The 18,016-nt window shown below is 46.1% G+C and overlaps 1 protein-coding gene across 2 annotated transcripts in view; it reads right to left on the bottom strand.

Annotated features, from left to right (window-relative positions):
- ST3GAL5 (ST3 beta-galactoside alpha-2,3-sialyltransferase 5) overlaps positions 1 to 17,880 on the bottom strand; it is a 29,094-nt gene extending 11,214 nt beyond the window's left edge. The window contains exons 1-4 of one of the 2 annotated variants that reach the window (XM_019526263.1): positions 17,859 to 17,880; positions 7,588 to 7,699; positions 3,259 to 3,367; positions 573 to 916 (exon numbers count right to left, since the gene is read on the bottom strand). In XM_019526263.1, the coding sequence (XP_019381808.1) occupies positions 573 to 916; positions 3,259 to 3,367; positions 7,588 to 7,699; positions 17,859 to 17,865 (572 nt within the window). In that variant the 5' untranslated portion in view covers positions 17,866 to 17,880. Of the gene's footprint in view, positions 1 to 572; positions 917 to 3,258; positions 3,368 to 7,577; positions 7,700 to 17,858 lie in introns of those variants that run through there. The other variant, XM_019526264.1, reaches the window with a different exon arrangement.
- Positions 17,881 to 18,016: the final 136 nt, after the last annotated feature.

Raw genomic sequence — 18,016 nt, 5'->3', positions numbered from 1 at the left:
AGGGGGCAGCAGGGCAGGCCCTATGAGGAGAGGCGACGGGACCTGAACCTGTTCAGCCTCCACAAGAGAAGGCTGAGGGGGGATCTTGTGGCCTGTTATAAACTAGTCAGAGGGGACCAGCAGGCACTGGGGGGTCCCTGTTCCCCCGAGCACAGCCAGGAGTGACCAGGAATAATGGTCACAAGCTGGCAGAGGGAAGGTTTAGGTTAGATATCAGGAGGCGCTACTTCACGGTCAGGGCGGCTAGGGTCTGGAACCAACTTCCAAGAGAAGTGGTGCTGGCTCCTACCCTGGGGGTTTTTAACAGGAGGCTAGATGAACACCTTGCTGGGGTCGTTTGACCCCAGTGCTCTTCCTGCCATGGCAGGGGGTCGGACTAGATGATCTGCTCAGGTCCCTTCCGACCCTAGAAACTATGAAACTATAAATACTCTAAAGTCCAAAGTCACTTCAGTATTAGCAGATTAAACAGAGATTTATGAAGTAAATGAGGTTTGTGATTTCTTCCCCGCAAAAGAGGAAAACCACTTGTAAGCAAGACATAAAACAGCTTGTAGAAGAGAAATACGTACCTTATGACAACATCAAACTGATCCAATGTATGACCTAGTCCCAGGTCGCGGAGGAGTCCACCACTCCCAATGACTACACAATGTTTACAGTGCTTCAGCTTCAAGTTTTCTGGAAACTCGTGTGCTGGTAAAAGCTCCAAAAGTTTCTGGAGCCTATCGGAGACCTTTTGAAATCCAAAGGGTGGTTCATATTTAAACACAGCTTCATCCAAATGTTTGTCTTCCCCTACAAAGGGATACATATCTGCACTGTACTTCTCTGAAAATACTCTGCTCATCTCCTTTTTCACAAAAGAAGATCGACATTCTCCTTGCAACACGTGTTTGGCATATTTTTGTGTTCTCTGAAAACAAGAGACATATAATTTAAGTCACAAGAATACTGGCAATCACAGTAAACTAGCAGACGTAGTCTTTAAGAAGAAAAGCCAGGTTGAATAAGCAACTGAGGGAAAATGTTAAAGCACTCAGTTAAAATCTGGAATAGTCTTTGTAGGGTGATCTTGTGAATTCACAACTTTTAAATCCTCTGGCATTTTTTAAAGGGTAAATAAGGTTTCATTTGAAAAATGTTAGTAAAAGCATGTCCATTTCCTGAATGCTTTCAGGGAATATCCAGGTATTTTATTGACAAAGCAAATTAACAGCACAGCAAATGCAGGTGCAGAAAAGCCTACATTTTGCCCTGTCCCACACATCAGTAACTCATTAACTAAAAGCTGCATTGCCAGTGATGCAAAAACCAGAAACACTACAGATGCAATACAGGACTTGCAGCATTTGTGCCAATGAACTCGACTTCGTCTCAAGAGCATTATGTTTATACAATAGTTTAAAAACTCACTGCATCAGGGGTCTGAAACCCCCGGCACATGTGCCAAAGCATGGCACACAAGGCTATTTTGCTCAGCACACCACAGCTGGCCTGGGCTTGGGCAGCTGCCACCAGCCACGGAGTTTGGGTTGCTTGCAGCAGGCAGCCAGGAGGCTGTGCCAGGCTCCAGAGCCCTGGTTCGGGGCTCTGCGGTGATGGCAATTGAGGGTGCACCTCAAGGCACATGGCCGGGAAGGGACTGAGCGGCAGCCTGTGCGCAGGTGGGCAGGCAGCACAGAGCTGGATGAGCTGAATACCTGCAAGAAGTGCAGCATTTGGCTGCATCACCCTGTGTGCTTGACCCAAGCTGCACAGCCTGGGAGGTGCACCCAAGTCAGCGAAGCGACGCGATGGAGCACCAGGCTGCCCGGGGCAAGGGCAAGGGCAGGGTGGGAGAAAGGTCCAGGTCAGCTGGGTTGGTTGCCCAGCCCTGGTCCCTTCCTCACCAAGTGCCCCAAGGCGTATGTGCAGCCACTGCTAGCCACGAGCCGGGCCAAGACTCCAGGGCAGCCACTTGCAGTTTTGTGGCTGCCTCCTGCAAGCAGTCTGGGCTCTGTGGCAAGCAGCAAGGGCCTGCCCAGACCCTGGACTGCTCGCAGCAGCCCTGGCCTTGCTCACTGCCAACAGCGGCTGCACGTGCACGTCAGGGAGCATGGTGGGGAAGGGGCTGGGCCTGTGCTGCCATGACAAGGGTTGGGCCCCTTGTGGCTCCCCCACCGTCCACCCCAACCCACCAACATCTTTGAAGTGAAGGTTGCAGGATTTTTTGGCACTTGGCCCAAACACATTACCAACTAACTGCTAACCTGTCTTATTAAAATAATTTTTTCCCCATCCCATCCACCTGGCTGTGCGCCCTTGCTCACATAGGTCCTAGCCAGTCTCCATGGAGACCCCCCCCAGATCACCGAGCAGTGACGGTACAGGGCCGGGGCCCAGGGCAGAGCCGCAATCCACTCCCCACATGCCCCTGCCCACAAAACTGGTGCCTGTGGCAGGGGCACCTGGGCAGATCACATGGCTGTGCCCCAAGCTGAAGCCCTGTGCTGTCACAGCCTCGCAATCCCAGCCCCACGCCCAGATGCTGCTCCCTGCCTGCCCGTGACCCTGTCCCAGTCACCCAGCCGAGCGTGGAGCAGAGCCACTTAGGGAGGTTTGATGAGCTGTATGCAGGAGGGAATGGGGGGGCAGGGAAGGCAGCTTGCCCAGCCCGTGACACTTCACAAAAACTCCATGGCCCACGGGCCCAAATAATTGTCCACCCCTGTCCTAAACACTCTGTTTTGGCTTCTCCTACTCGAATGACTCCTCTCTGTGGTTCTCCCCATTTCCCCCAGCTTCTCACTCTAGGTCCATATGGGGAGAGGGAAGCACAATGTCAGTCCGATGACACCGAAGAGGGGACGTTCTGCTTTCCACTGTTCTCGGGCCACAGACATTGAGGGAGGGTGGCCCTGACCAGACCCGATTTAAGCCCTGGATGCAGTAATCTGTGTTTGGGGTGCTTCAAGTAGAAATCAGGGTAGATATTTCTGAGAACTATACCTACAGCTCATTGGCTCCCCTTTCCCATTTTACCCCTACATCTCTACAGTTTCTCTGTGCAAGTCTCACTCTTCAGGTCTTGTGCAGACCTCAGCTGTTCAATGCAAAAAAAGAAGCAGACTGTAATACAAAATTAATTCACCCTTAATTAATTCAAAGGACTTCAGCATATGACTCCCTCGGTATAGATCTGAGTATAGTGGATTTTCCAACCCTCTGTTTTGTACATCAGCAATATTTACTGAATATAGGCAAAAGATACCAGACCTTTACACGTTGCGGGTCCACATAATGGATTTTCTTACATGCGTCAGGGCCCCAACTTAACTTCAGGATGTACAGGAGGCACACGAAAACCAAAATGCCTACAAAGGGCCTACAACAAAACAGCCATTGATTATCTTTGCAGCCACCACCATCAGATGAGTCATTTTTTATTTCTTCAAGAAGCTTACAAGTGAACCACTTCAAACACAAATTACAGAAATACATTTAAATGCAATCCAAGTTAAGAAACTGTATGATCCAATTGTGGTAACCTGCCTTCTCTCTCATGCCAAAGCTCTTTGCATTTAAGTGATAAATATGGAGAGTGATCGCTGATAATTGCTGAAATCTTGGTGTTGTGCCTATATTGCTTGATTTAAATGTCTCCTTGGTGTGACCTGCATTAAATGGCTGCTCTTTGTCAACTTGCAAGCTAGAAAGTGCCTTTGAATTGTTTAGTTTTAAACAGATTTACTTACAGTTGGAAGGGACCTCAGGAGGTCATCTAGTCCAACACCCAGCTCAAGGCAGGACCGACTCCTACTAGATCATCCCAGCCAAAGCTTTGTTGAGCCGGGTCTTAAAAACCTCCAAGGATGGAGATCCACCACCTTTCTGGGTAACCTGTTCAGTGTTTTACTACCCTTCTAGTGAGCAAGTTCTTCCTAATATCCAACCAAAACTTCTCTTGCTGCAACTTGAGACCATTGTTCCTTGTTCTGTCACCTGGCACCACTGAGAACAGTCCAGCTCCATCCTCTTTGTAATCACCCTTCAGGTAGTTGAAGGCTGCTATCAAATCTGTTTTGATAACCTCAGTCTTCTCTTCTCCAGACTAAATAAGCCCAGCTCCCTCAGTCTCTCCTCACAAGTCATGTCCCCCAGCCCCCAAATCATTTTTGCTGCTCTCTGCTGGATCTTCTCCAATTTGTCCACATCCTTTCTGCAGTGAAGGACCCAAAACTGAACACAGTACACGGGATGTGGTCTCACCAGTGCTGAATAGAGGGAAATAATCACTTCCCTTGACCTTCTGGCAACACACCTACCAATGCAGCCCAGGATGCCATTAGCCTTCTTGGCATCAAGGGCACACTGTTGGCTCATATTCAGCTTCTTGTCCACTGTAACCCCCAGGTCTTTTTCTGCAGAGCTGCTGCCCAGCTAGTCAGCCCCCAGCCTGTACTGGTGCATGGGATTGGTCTGGCCTCAGTGCAGGACTTTGGACTTGTCCTCACTGAACCTCAACATTTCTTTTGGCCCAATCCTCCAATCTGTCGAGGTCACTCTGAATCCTAGCCCTACCCTCCAGCATATCTACTACTCCCCCCAGCTTGGTGTCATCTGCAAACTTCCTGAGGGTGCAATACATCCCATCTTCCAGGTCACTGATGAACATATTGAACAAAACCGACCCCAGGACCGACCCCTGGGGCACTCCACTTGATACCGGCTGCCAACTAGACATGGAGCCATTGATTACTACCCTCTGAGCCCAATGCTCCAAACCGTTTTCTACCCACCTAACAGTCCACTCATCCAGCCCCTACTTTCTTAGCTTGCCTGCAAGAATGTTGTGGGAGACTATACCAAAAGCCTTGCAGACGTCAAGGTATACCACATCCACTTGTCTCCCCATATCCAGAGAGCCAGTCATCTCATCATAGCAGGCAATCAGGTTGGTCAGGCATGACTTGCCCCAGGCAAATCCATGCGGACTGTTCCTAATCACCTTCTTGTCTTCTAAGTGCTTATAAATGGATTCACTGAGGATCTGCTCCACGATTTTTCAAGAGACTGAAGTGAAGCTGACTAATCTGTGGTTTCCTGGATCCTCCTCCTTCCCTTTCTTAAATATGGGCAGGATTGCTTGCCTTTTTCCAATCATCCGGGACCTCTCCTATTCACCATGAGTTTTCAAAGATGATGGCCAATAGCTTTGTAATCATATCAGCCAACTCCCTCAGTACCCTTGAGTGCATCCTGCCCAGCCTAATGGAGGCGTACACATCCGGCTTTTCTAAGCAGTCCCTAACTTGTTCTTCTGCCAATTTTGGCTGCTCACCTCCTCCCCAAACTGTGCTGCCCGATGCAGTAGTCTGCGCGCTGACCTTGCCTGTGAAGACTGAGGGAAATAGGTATTAAGTGGGAAATACATATTTTCTGCATCCTCTGTTACCAGGTTGCTTCCCCCATTTGGTAAGGGACCTGCACTTTCCCTAATTCTCCTCTTGCTACCAACATACTTGTAAAAACCCTTCTTGGTACCCTTCACATCCCTTGCTAGCTGCAACTCCAATTGTGCTTTGGCCTTCCTGACTTCATCCCTGCATGCCCAAACACTGCTCTTATACTCCCTCCCTAGATATTTATCCAAGTTTCCACTTCTTATAAGCTTCCTTTTTGTGACTTAGTTTATTAAGGAGTTTCCTGCTAAGCCAAGCTGGTCTTCTGCCATATTTGCTAGTCTTCCTGCCTATTTCTGACCAGAAATGAAATATTGCTCACATTCAGATTGCATGTTTAAACATATTTTAAAGTACTTTTGATGCTGAAAAACCAAATCACAAATTTTCAGAGCCTAAAATCCAATACTGAAAACAACTTTTGGATGCTCCAAAATCTAATTTCAGTAGACTTGACAGCTACATTGCAAAATTTAGCTACTAAAAATTTAAGCGTATGGCTTTTTCTTCTATGTGCCATGATACTTTTTGTTCTGTGTCATACTAAAGAGACAGGATTACAAGAGCAGCTTTAAATGATGTTGACTGTGATTTGGACATGTTACGTAAAAATGAAAATCCTAAGTAATAAGAGATACCAGTAATCTGAGCTCAGTTACCTTAGGTGGAATGGCACAGCATACTTCCACTTATTTTAAATTATGCATTATAGTATTTATTTGAGATAATTTTAAATAATAGGTTCTCTCCTCTTGCTCTCCTACCCACCATCCCCCACAGGCATCAACAAAAGCAATACTTTTAACAATTACTGTAATGATCTTAAGACTTGAAGATTAGTCCATGTCTCCATCACCCTCCACACGGAGAGAGGATTGCTGCTTAAGTTAGATAATAGCTATTAAAAGACATGTCCTAGTTCTGACAAAGATTAAAACCAACTGTAAAGAAGCAAAAGTATTTTGAACTGCCAGTATGGAAGATTACCTAGCATCTCACCTCACAAAGTAAGGTAAAATTGCATCCTCAGTTTAAAATATTAGCTCACATGAATGGAACCTACTGAGAGATTATCAGCCTCAAAGGATGCACCCTTCAGGGCTATTAAAACTGTTCTCTTTTACTAAAAGATACTTTAAAGATATCAGAAACATTGGCATCTGCTTTGCTTCCAGTAAGATTATGGAATCAGCAGTGTGCTAGATGTCTTAGTTTAAAAAAAAAAAGAGCAGCAAGGCTTCTTCTAAAAGGTCTAACAATCAAGATTCAGACAAGATGCCGCAGTAACGCACAGTAGGGGAAAAAGCAATGAGAAACAGAAAGGCTGCAGTCACAGGACTATGACTGCTCTACATCGAGGGTCGGCAACCCCTGGTACATGTGCCAAGCGTGGCACGCGAGGCCATTTTGCTTGGCACGCCGCGACTAGCCCCGGCTCCAGGTAGCTACTGCCAGCGACGAAGCCCAGGCTGCTCCCAGCAGGGCTTGCAGCATCCCAGCTGCCTGCTGGGAGCAGCCCGGGATCCCGGCTGGTAGCAGCTCCCCAGAGCCGGGGCCGGCTGCAGCCAGGAGGCTCCAAATAGCTGTGCCGGGCTCCGGCATCAGCTCCGCACCGGCACGTGCAAGCGTGCCTCGGAGTGGGCGGTGGGGGAGGGGCCTGAGGCAGCGCAGCCCTGGTCTCGCCCTCGCTCCCAGCACGGAGGTGATGAGCCCAGTGCAGCTGTTTGGAGCCAGCCTGGGCTCTGTGCAGCTGCAGCAAGCAGGCTGCAAACAGCTGCACCGGGCTGCACAGCTCCATGCTGGTGGCAACTGCATGGGCACCTCGGGGCAGGCTGCGCTACCCTGCTGTCCGCCCCGAGGTGCCCACGCAGTTGCCGCCAGCACAGAGCTGATGCCAGGAGCAGGGGAGAGACCGGGGCTGTGCTGCCTCAGGCCCGTGCCCCTCCGAGGCGCGCCTGCAACTTAAAAGGTAACGAGAAAATAAAAGAAAGCTACGTGCATTGTTCCTTTTTAGCTTCTGTAAATACCCCATAGACTTTTATATCATGCTTACCACCAGGATAGCTTCAGTGCCTACAGCACACCTGATGAAACAACAATTGAACTCTGAATTTCCAGAGCAGACACACTTACTTGAGAGTACCTTTTAAAAACCAGCTTGGTCTTTTCATTTTCGCGGGCAGCCAGCTTATACCTTTGCGGTGAAGGCAAACCATCACTTTCCAACTCCACGCAATTATCTTCACTCAGCATTGCTGCAAGGGGGGTGGGGGGGAAAAACACACACTTAAGATCTTTATTGAAAAAAATGGGACAAAATACCAAAAGTACTGGAACTGATTCACTCAACTTGGCTTCTTGGTTATCCAGCTGTGAACACTGAATTGCATGTTTGACTTTCATCCTGCCCATACTGCTCTAGAAATATGCAAACATTTCCACGTGCCAGATGATATGATCTGATTTCTAGTAGCCCAAGATACCACATTTTGTACTACATCAATTGGCTTGTGCTCTCCTCCTGGCCACCTCCCAGCCTGTTCTCAGAGGCACCAGGCACCAAATCCCCTCTGTCCCTCTAACACCCTTGCTGAGAACTGGAGTCAGCAGATGAAGTTCAAGTAGCGACTTTTCAAACTCCTCCTCTACTGTAGCTGAAACTGCATCCCACTTCAGAAACTCATATGGAGTGCAAGCCCTCCGATTCACAATTTACCTCTTCCTGACTGCCGCTGTTTATTGAACGCGCAAGAGAACGCAGATCCAAAGAAAAACCTTCCAGAACACAAGCTCTCTCGCTGGCTCGTCTTACCAATGGGATCCCATGGGAAGGGGAAAGTGTTTGTTTAGGACGGCAGAGTTATCCCCATCTCCTCATATTCCTGCACTCCTCCTGTTTCCTCATCACAATGAAGCATCCTTTGAGGGCATGGGGAAATTCAGGACCTTTCTGCTACGGCACATGGGTTGTTCCTTCATTGTGGAGTCTTTCCACCCACCTTCCCTCCACAGACCTTGGATTATCCCATAGCTGAAACAGCCCCCTCCCCTTCACACTCCCCTACTTACAGATGTATGCTCAACCTCTTCCCCCTCCAGTAGACAGTCCCATCTCTTCCCCCTCATCTCCTCCCCAAGACCTTACTTTGTTACCTGTTTCTTCATCATCAAAATTATTCCCTCTATTCCCCTCCCCCACCCTTCAGAAGGGTCTTCTCCCAGTTCAGGCAAACCTACCACCCAAGTACAGGCAGTCCTCGGACTTGCAACACAATTGGTTCCTGAAAACCATGTTGTAAGTCGAAACGGTGCAACTCAGAACCGATTTTCCCATAGGAAACAATGGTATAAATGGGGGATTGGTTCCTGAACCGAGGCCTGATACCCGATTTTCACCAAAAATATCCCAGAATTTTGTACTCAGTCAATTATACATGAGTCTTATAGCTACATTAATGTATTTATATTGTGAATAGCAATCATATTGATTTGGAAGGACTTCTTTGAGGTGACTTTGCTGGACTTTTTGAAGGGTTTTTGGCTGGAGACTTCTCAGGAGTCTTGGCTGCAGGTTTTGCTGGAGCCTTGTCTGCTTTCTTAAAGAAAGTGTCCAAGGAAGTTTGGACAGATGTTCTCCAGGGAGATGGGCAATGCAGTGAACTTGTTCGCTGGCATGGTATTGGATCAATCATTGTAAAGTCAAAACGGACACCAGAAAGTCGAAACAGGGTGTCAATTTATAAACACTGCAAGTGCTGTTTGTTGCAACTCAAAACGTCTTAAGTTGAGGACTGCCTGTACATTTTACCCTGAAGAGGCAGCTGTGGTGCTTTAACAACCAAACATTATTTCTAGCCTGGCAGATTTTCACAGACATTAGGGCTGGAAGGGACCTCATGAGATCATCGGGTCCAGCCCCCTGCCCAAGAGGCACAAGTCAGCTGGAGTCAGATCCCCCCAGCAAGATAAGCATCCATGTGTTTGTTAAAGGTATCCAGAGTAGGTGCTTAGGCCACTTCGGGGGGGGGGGGGGGGCTATTCCAGACTCTGGAGACATGGATGGTAAAGAAATTTTTCCTTATGTCCAGTCTAAAATGGTCTTCCAGACATTTGTGACCATTAGACCTCATCTTCCCTTGGGGTGCCCTCATGAACAGACGTGCTCCCAGTTCAGGATGCACCCCCCTTATATACTTATAGGCTGCAGCCAAGTCACCCCTGAGCCTTCGCTTCACCAGGCTGAAGAGTCCCATGGGTCTCAGCCTCTCCTCACAAGGCCTGTTCTCTTGACCTCTGATCGTGTGCATGGCTCTTCTCTGGACTCTCTCAAGCTTCTCCTTTCTGAAGTGTGGAGACCTGAATTGGATACAGTACTCCAGAAGTAGGCTCATCAAGGCCAAGTGAAGTGGGAGGATGACTTCTTGGGTCTTGTTTGAGATGCATCAGTAGATGCAAGCCAGAGTTTTATTTGCTTTGCCAGCTGCAGCATCGCATTGGTGGCTTATGTTCATCTTGTAGTCAGTCATGATCCCCAAGTCTCTTTCGGTCGTGGTGCTAGTGAGCATAGCATTGCTGAACCTATACGTATGATGTGGGTTTTTCTCCCAAGGCAGAGCACCTTGAATTTCTTTGTGTTGAATGTCATTAGGTTTTGATCCACCCACCTTGCAATCCTGTCCATGTCAGCCTAAATTGCCAACCTATCCTCTAGTGTGACCACACTTCCCCATAATCTGGTATCATCTACAAATTTAGCCGGTCCACTTCTGACACCTGAATCCAGATCATTTATGAATATATTAAAGAGTACTGGTCCGAGTACTGAGCCCTGGGGGACACCACTAGCCACCATGTGCCATGCTGACTCAGTTCCACCAACAGAGGTGCACTGGAAGCCTCATCAGGAAGGTGAATACACACCAGCAGAGACCATTGTAATATTAACTATGCAAAAACTTTGTAATATTAACCAGAATGATTAGATGTTGTACACGGTCCCCAAATTGTCATATCCATTTATGTGTTCACTACCACCAGTACCTCGCTCTTTCACGGTACTTTTCATTAGTAGATCTCAAGGTGTTTAAAGGAGATAAGTTACATTTCTCATTTTATAGCTGTGGACATTTACACAGAGGTGACATGATTTTCCCATTGTCCCCTAGCAGCTGAGTTTGTACAAGAACCCAAGTCTCCTGAACCCCCGTCTACTGCTCCATCCATTAGGACACAAAGGGTAGGGACAGAAGTTACATAAAAACTGGCTTAAGTGATGAGAAATTGGTTTAAACCTGTAACAGAATAGAAGTTCAGTGCACATAAACCAGTTTCATAGTTGGTAGGGTCAGAAGGGACCTAAACAGATCATCAAATCCAACCCCCTGCCATGGGCAGGAAAGGATGCTGGGGTCAAACGACCCCAGCTAGGTGGCTGTCTAGCCTCCTTTTGAAGACCCCCAGGGTACAGGTGAGCACCACTTCTCTTGGAAGTTAGTTCCAGCTTCTAGCCACCCTGACTGTGAAGGTTGAAAAGTTTCCAAGTGGCTAAAACTGGTTTAAGATAAACCTGGTTGAATGTAGCTTCAGACTTAACTCATTTAGGTCACACCAGTTTATGAAACTTCTGTCCCAGACCCCTTCCTGGTTCAAGTTAAATCAGAGTCTACCAGCATCCCAGCATGCTCTGCAGCCCTGGCACGTCTGCTCCAGAGACCAGGGCTGGCTCCACCCCTGTGCTCCCTAGCTGGAGCAGTGAGGGCTGGCTCACTGGCCAGCTCACTGCTGCCCACCCCCCCAACACCCCAGGCAAACCCTGGCTGAAGTCTGCGGCCAGGGACAGGGGTTCCCCGCCCCCGAGTACAGAGCTGCCCTGCCCTGCCCTGCCCGTTTACTTAGTGCTGGCTGCAACTGTGGACTACAAGTCCCAGAGGCACCTGGAAGCAGGAAGAGGAAGTGATGAGTAACCCTGCAGAGTCCTGCTGCCATCATTGTGGACTGCAAACCCCAGAGACCTCAGGGGCAGCAGGAAGAGGAAGTGAACACACAGCCCATGCTGGCTATGTGCCAGAGAGCTGTGTTCCAGCACCCCCTGGCTTTTGGCTTAAGCCACTGCAGGCATGTAGCTGCATTTCCTGAGTCAAAAGTGAATGTTTGTTCATTTGCTTATTAAGGTTCAATCGTTACAGCTTAGACCAACCTACTAAGACTGAATCAATTCAGCCTGGGGCTTTTTGACTGTCTGTGCTTAGCCCAAAGGTGGTAACAGATTGCAGCACCTACATGTGTACTTATCCCAACCTGTCACCGTGTCTTCCAGGGATATAAATACCCATTAAAAATATTCATTTAACCTGTTGTAATGACAGGGGTAAAATTTGGTACGGTAGTGAGGGAGGCAGGGACTAGTACCTAATAGCTAGGCTCCGCTGACCCCAGTGCAGCCACTTGTAGCCTCCCCACCATTTGCCATGAGCAGCCTGGCGTCCACGGCAAGCAGCAGGGGCCTGCCTGAACCCCAGGCTGCTGAAAGTAGGTGGCAGGGAAGCTGCAAGCCCACAGAGCCTAGCTATTAAGGCTGTGCGAAACAGCACCATTTTGTTTCAACTTCCGTTTTGCCAGTTTGACAGGACAGTGTTTTGTTTCAAGTTTCATTTAGTTTTGAAAGCACTGCTCTATTTTGTTTAGTCGAAACTGTTTTGCTGTTTTGATATTTCTCCCATAAACTATAATGGGGAAGCACGAAACTGCCTATATCTTTGTCATTTCTTGCCTGATTCATATGAAGCTTGCAGGGATGGTAGCCCCTTCTGTACACTTTGGTAGTTTTATAAACAACACATAATCCAGACAGATACTAAATTCAGTTGCTCTGAATTTCTTGACTTGTGTGAAAGTGAAATCTCAGCCATAGCGCTGTATTATCATCCCTTTCTGCATTGATATCTCTGTAACTGCTGACTGTAATACTATTACTGAGAACCAAATTCAGTCTGCAAATGCTGCATTTTGAAGCAATCTGGGTAAAGCTGATGTGAAGGCTAAATTGCCTGCCAGTATGGACTGCACTTCAAAGTTTTCTTGCGGTGCTGGCCTTTTCACTGTAATTTACTGGGGCCTCATTGTTATCCTTAAGTGGACAACACTCCCATGCTTTAAATATTTTAGAAGCAATTAATTGGAATCTTCAGGCTGTCTTCTCATGCATCTTATGCATGAATACCACAAAACAAGAAATAGCATATGCTAAGAAATACATGGTAAAAAAAACTAGAAGGCAGATACACTTTTATATACACACACAGGGAGGTGCATATCTATCACATATATCAATCACCTGCACCCACCCCTCTCCCCACATATAGAGAAGAGGAGGACAGAGAGAGAAAGAGGAGAGGCAATACTAAGGGAGAAAAGCAACCCAGCAGTAAACCCACAGAAACAGAGAACTAAGACCTCAAATTTGATGCTATTTACAGCATGCTTTGTAAAAGCTACCGGTGATTCACCTAATCACGTTTTTACAGTATGCTCAATGCTCAGGCAAAACACTGAGGATCCAAGTGCTCTGCCACATATCTAACAAAAGGCATCAGGTCACTTGAAATGTAAAGTCCCTGGCGTAAGGACCATCTTTAGTTCCATGTCTGCACAGCACCAGGTGCAATGGGCACCGTAAGAATTAAAATGATTCACAGCATCTTTCCACTGACCCCATCAAGTGTTATTAAAGGAGTAAAATCAGACCATTTCCATGGGCTATCCACAAGGTCTCTTACCATAAGCCAGGGGCAGGAAATTATTTTGGGCAGAGAGCCGCTTACTGAGTTTTGGCAAGCCATCGAGGGCTGCATGACAGGCAGCCGAGGGCAGATAAATATTAATTTTCTAAATTTTTTAGGGGCCCCACGGGCCAGACAGAATGGCTTGGCAGGCCACATCAGGCCCCCAGCCACATTTTGCCCACCCCTGCCATAAGCCCTTCCCTTGTCACCCTGACCCCACAGTTCCTGGATAAGCCAAGAGATTCAAATACCCATACTATAGTGTAAAAACCCTATGTAACCCAGCACTGACAAGAGCTGCACAAAGAAATCAGCTATCAGTTGCACATATTGTGGGAAAATAATTAGGCACCAGACCTGGAGATGGGCCTTGAACAAGCAGAAAATGCAAGGAAGCAGAAATAGGAAAAGTTTTCCCTCTGCCTACCTCAACATTTCCTTTCTTCTAATACATGCTTTCCTTATTTTACTTCAAGTTTATTTTTAGCAGGGGCAAATGATAACACAAAACCTAATTTGTTTCAGACATCTTTAATTCAACACAAAGTAAGGGGACATACCTATTAAACTTATAACTTTTCACATTAAAGGTCAATTTAAGTATAAGAGCCCATTTAACTTAAAGGCAAAGGCATATATCCCTGATGATTAACAATAATCAGTTCAGTGTGAACTCCTGGTAAAAAGCAAAGACAAAGGATTTCTTTAACATGGTGCCACACTCTGGGGATAAGGAAATTATACATGGAGGAGACTGTTTTTCCTGGACAGATTTGATAAAAGATGTTAGAAGAGATAATGGAACAGGTGCAGCGGTCACTTTTCTATACCAATAATTCAAGCTCTTCGGTTTACCGGGCAAAACTGCCATCCGGAGAATGAACACATTCAATCTTATTCTCTAAGGCCGTTGACAGATGTGGAAAAACAGAAAACAAAATGGAAAAAACCTCTGTGCATTACCAAAAGGTGAAATGCATTAGTTGGACCCGGCTCCCCAGCATCTGTATAGATCGCGTGCTTCAGTGGGGCCTTTTGGCACTTTTATCTAAAGCCAATTCAATCAGCAATTAGATAAAAGCGCCAAAAAACCTCGCTGATATGATCTATACAGACACTGGGTGAGCTGGGTCCAACTAACGCGATGCCTCTTCCGGGCATGTGCTACACTCAGCACGGGGGTGCACCGAGCTGGAAGTAAAGTGCTGGTGTTGTTGGGTTTCCCCCCACCCACATCTGTAAGCAGCCTAAACCCTTAATGAAAAAGAAAGATTTGCAAATGTTGATACTACTAAATGCCTGGTCCTGCTGCACTAGAATTAATATTTGATAGTTGGGATGAATCTCAAATGTATTCTTTTTTCTCCCGGACAGAGATGCACAACGGGATATTGTTCAATAATTACAAACAACCAAGATAAACAAGGGGAAAAATTCCTAGAGGAACCAGGGTAAAGCAGGACATACGAGTTAGTTATTAAGCAGAACCCTTAATTTATTTGGGGGGGGGGAATGAAAGTCAAAGCCAGACTAGACAGAAAAGTTACAAGAAACTATTAAGACATAGCTTCAAAAAGAGCTTACTAACTATCTAGCATTAGTTGGGTCTGAAAATGTTAATGAAGGATGCCACCGGGAAAAAGAATTCATTAGGTGTACAAGACAGATATTTCATTAAAACAAGTATCAAACAGACTCTGGCTTAGAAGCTTAGGAAGATTCAAGAGCAATGCCTTATTGCACCAAACCAAAAAAGAAAAAAACCCCCCAAAAGTGATGATTCATCCCAACAGAAATATGCACTGTTGTGTATAAAAGCCCTAATACCAATACTCCAGCTGCTAAAACTATTAAAAATGTGTGGAAGTTGCAGAATGACGAGATCTATGCAACTGATGAGGAACCTTTGGAAAAAGAAACAACAGAAGACATTTTCGAGGCAAGGAGTAAAACCTTGTCAGGACACGATGACTTTGCAGGAAAATTTGTAGAAAGTATTTAAGAGATATTGGTAGCCCCTTTATGGGCCTCCATTCACACCCTGCTGTCAGACTGTTAAAGCTCCTCCTCTGTTAGCAGTTAGAAGTTCATATTGCTCTCCCCTCACACTGCAAAGAAAGCTTTGGATAGTGAAACATCCTGTTTCAAGTCCTATCCCCACATCCTCCCAGAGAAAACACAGGCAGAGCTGGGCAGTTCTGCACCCAGGGCATCTGCACGATGTCAACTGCAGTGCTGCTTGCTGTGCTGTCAAATCAAAGTGGCGCGATCAGTTGCCGCTGCAGCCGTGGCTATTTTTGACCCCCCAAACCAGGCTGCTGCTGCCCCCTGTAGCCTCCCTACCCCTCAGGTACACAACTGATTTAAAAAAACAGAACAAAACACTACATATCAGCCCAAAGACAGCTCAGCTATTCACTGGGGTGAGATTTCCCATTTAAATTACACAGGGCATTGTCTCCTTTAAATTTCTGCATTGACTATTTCCATGGAAGAGAAGGAATAATGAAGCCCACAGGGATAAAACCTGCAAAAACAGCAATGAAAATATCTGCATGCTAAATATGTCATGGCATTACACCAAAACATTTCTGTGCAGTTGAGAGGCATTACGCTCCAAATGGCATGCACCTGCTGGAGGGAGCTTTTTCCAAATGCAACCCGAGCATGCTTAGGGAAGTGCCGGGCAGATACTGCACCCGTTTTAGGAAGGTGAGCGAGACCCTCTCAAACTTGCTCAATGAGCAAGTGGTGATAGCTGGCAGCTATGGCGCATGCACACCACATGCCAGGTGGAGAAAAAACAACTCCAGCTTGGGAGCCCACGATATGCTCAGCATCTGACAACGCAAACTTGGGTTCACAACAGCTTGCGCTCCATGTACCTTATTTAGTTAGGCTATAAAAGGTGCACATGTACTCTGCCTTCATGCTCGATTCTGCTGAAAGCCTGCAAAGAGGGGAGTGACCACAGCAGGAAGCTCGTCCGGTAACTCTTTGTTCTTCATAGAGCAAAAAGACCTGCAACCGGAGTGCAGGCATGCAAGAGCAGCTGCTCTTCCGGTTTCCTTCCATGGACTCAAAATATTAGTTTTCAAGGACTGCAAATCACTGGTTTACAGTGCATTCTCCACAGAGGAACAATGTAATGCACCTTGTTATTCTCAATCTATTTTTTGTATGATTTTCATTTATTATTGGTCATCCACTTGTGGTTATACTAAAACGAGTTGATAATTTTAACTGCTTCCTTGATTCATTATTATTCACTGAGACACCTTAACTGTTAAGTGCCCCACAGCAGGTGCTGCTGGTCTATCAAGTGAACCCAGAGGTGTTGCGCGCCTTACTCTGCAAAATCCGTACTACGACACTAAACGTTTCCACCAAAAAAAGAGCATTTACAGAAATCCATAGCTTCACAAAAGCATCTGGTTTGAGAATAAATTATGCCAAATATGAAAGACTAGCTATAAATCTGTCAGACTTGGAGAAGACCTCCGTCCAGAAGAGATCTGACTCCAAATGGACAAAACAAAACAAAATCTAAGACACGAGTGAATTCAAGCCTTAAATCACACAGCTAAATTAACGGGTCGCACCTCTAATGCAGCTATTAAAGAAAAACAACTGCGGTGCAGAGGGAAGCAAGTTATTTCTTAGTGGGAAAGGACAACCATAGCAACAAAAAAAAAAAAGGGGGGGGGACATTTTGCCATGGACATTTTTCTTGTTACAAAAATCTTGCTACAGTCAGTCCTGGCAAAACTCCAGAAGAAACCAACAGGCACAATGCTGGACTCCACATGGAATAAAAGGGAGTGAGTGCAGGCAGTACGCACAAACCCGCTGAAAAGCCACCACCACCACCTGGATAAAGATTAGAGGTTACATAGAGGCTTTCTTATAATTACTGAGTAATGTTTCTCACAATTTCAAAAGTTATTCCACCACAAAGGAATTCACAGATCAATTTGACAGAGACCTGTATGCCCCACCGAGAGGAGAAATTTAATGTTGGTATTTGCAGAAGATGAAAGATTAAAAAGCAGTAATGTACTAAAAGTTTTTTTGCTTGAACAGCATTTTCTCTTTACTATCTTAAAATTCTCTCTTTGTATTTTCTTTTAACTTTCAGGTGTCTTATTCCTGTGACCTCTGTGTACCTCCATCGTACAATCTACTCACAGACTCATTCATCAAGCTCCTGGCGCTTGCTTTTCCAGTTTCTTTTCAGTAAAAGCCAAACCAGTCTATTAGCCAAGGAGTAACTTTTCTTCCCTTCAAATTACCCAGCATTTCACACACATGAAATTTATGAGTTCGGGTCCATAATGAATCAGAGTAGGTACATTCACACGGTGATCTACGACATTCCCACTCGCCAGCACTTCTGAGACAACATCTTTGCTTTTAATAACTCTCTATCCATCCAAAGACAACATTAACGATTATTCTGAGGACTATAGAACAAAAAAAAATTCAAAGTTCAAATTTGAGATTATTCTCCTGAACTGATTTTCACTTTGGCAGCCTCTTCCCCAGGCAACCTTCCAACTGTCACAAAACCTTTTAAAGGCGTTATAAGGGAATACACAGCAACAACCTGAAAGAAAGAAAGAAAGAAATGTACCTAGCATTAAGACTGCATCGCAGAAAGGTCCTTCCACAGTCAAAAGGCAGCAACATCCGACCCTAGAAACTATGAAACATCTCTTGTGCAAACAACGTCAAGTTCAACATCTGAATGTGGACACGTTCCCCTTTTTTTCCAGCATCCTCTTACGAACG

The sequence above is a fragment of the Gavialis gangeticus genome, unplaced genomic scaffold, assembly GCF_001723915.1.
Source record: "Gavialis gangeticus isolate Ggan-Ray unplaced genomic scaffold, GavGan_comp1, whole genome shotgun sequence".
Classification (NCBI taxonomy): domain Eukaryota; kingdom Metazoa; phylum Chordata; order Crocodylia; family Gavialidae; genus Gavialis; species Gavialis gangeticus.
The sequence above is the reverse complement of the archived record's forward strand: the minus strand, read 5'-3'. Positions and strand labels throughout refer to the sequence as shown.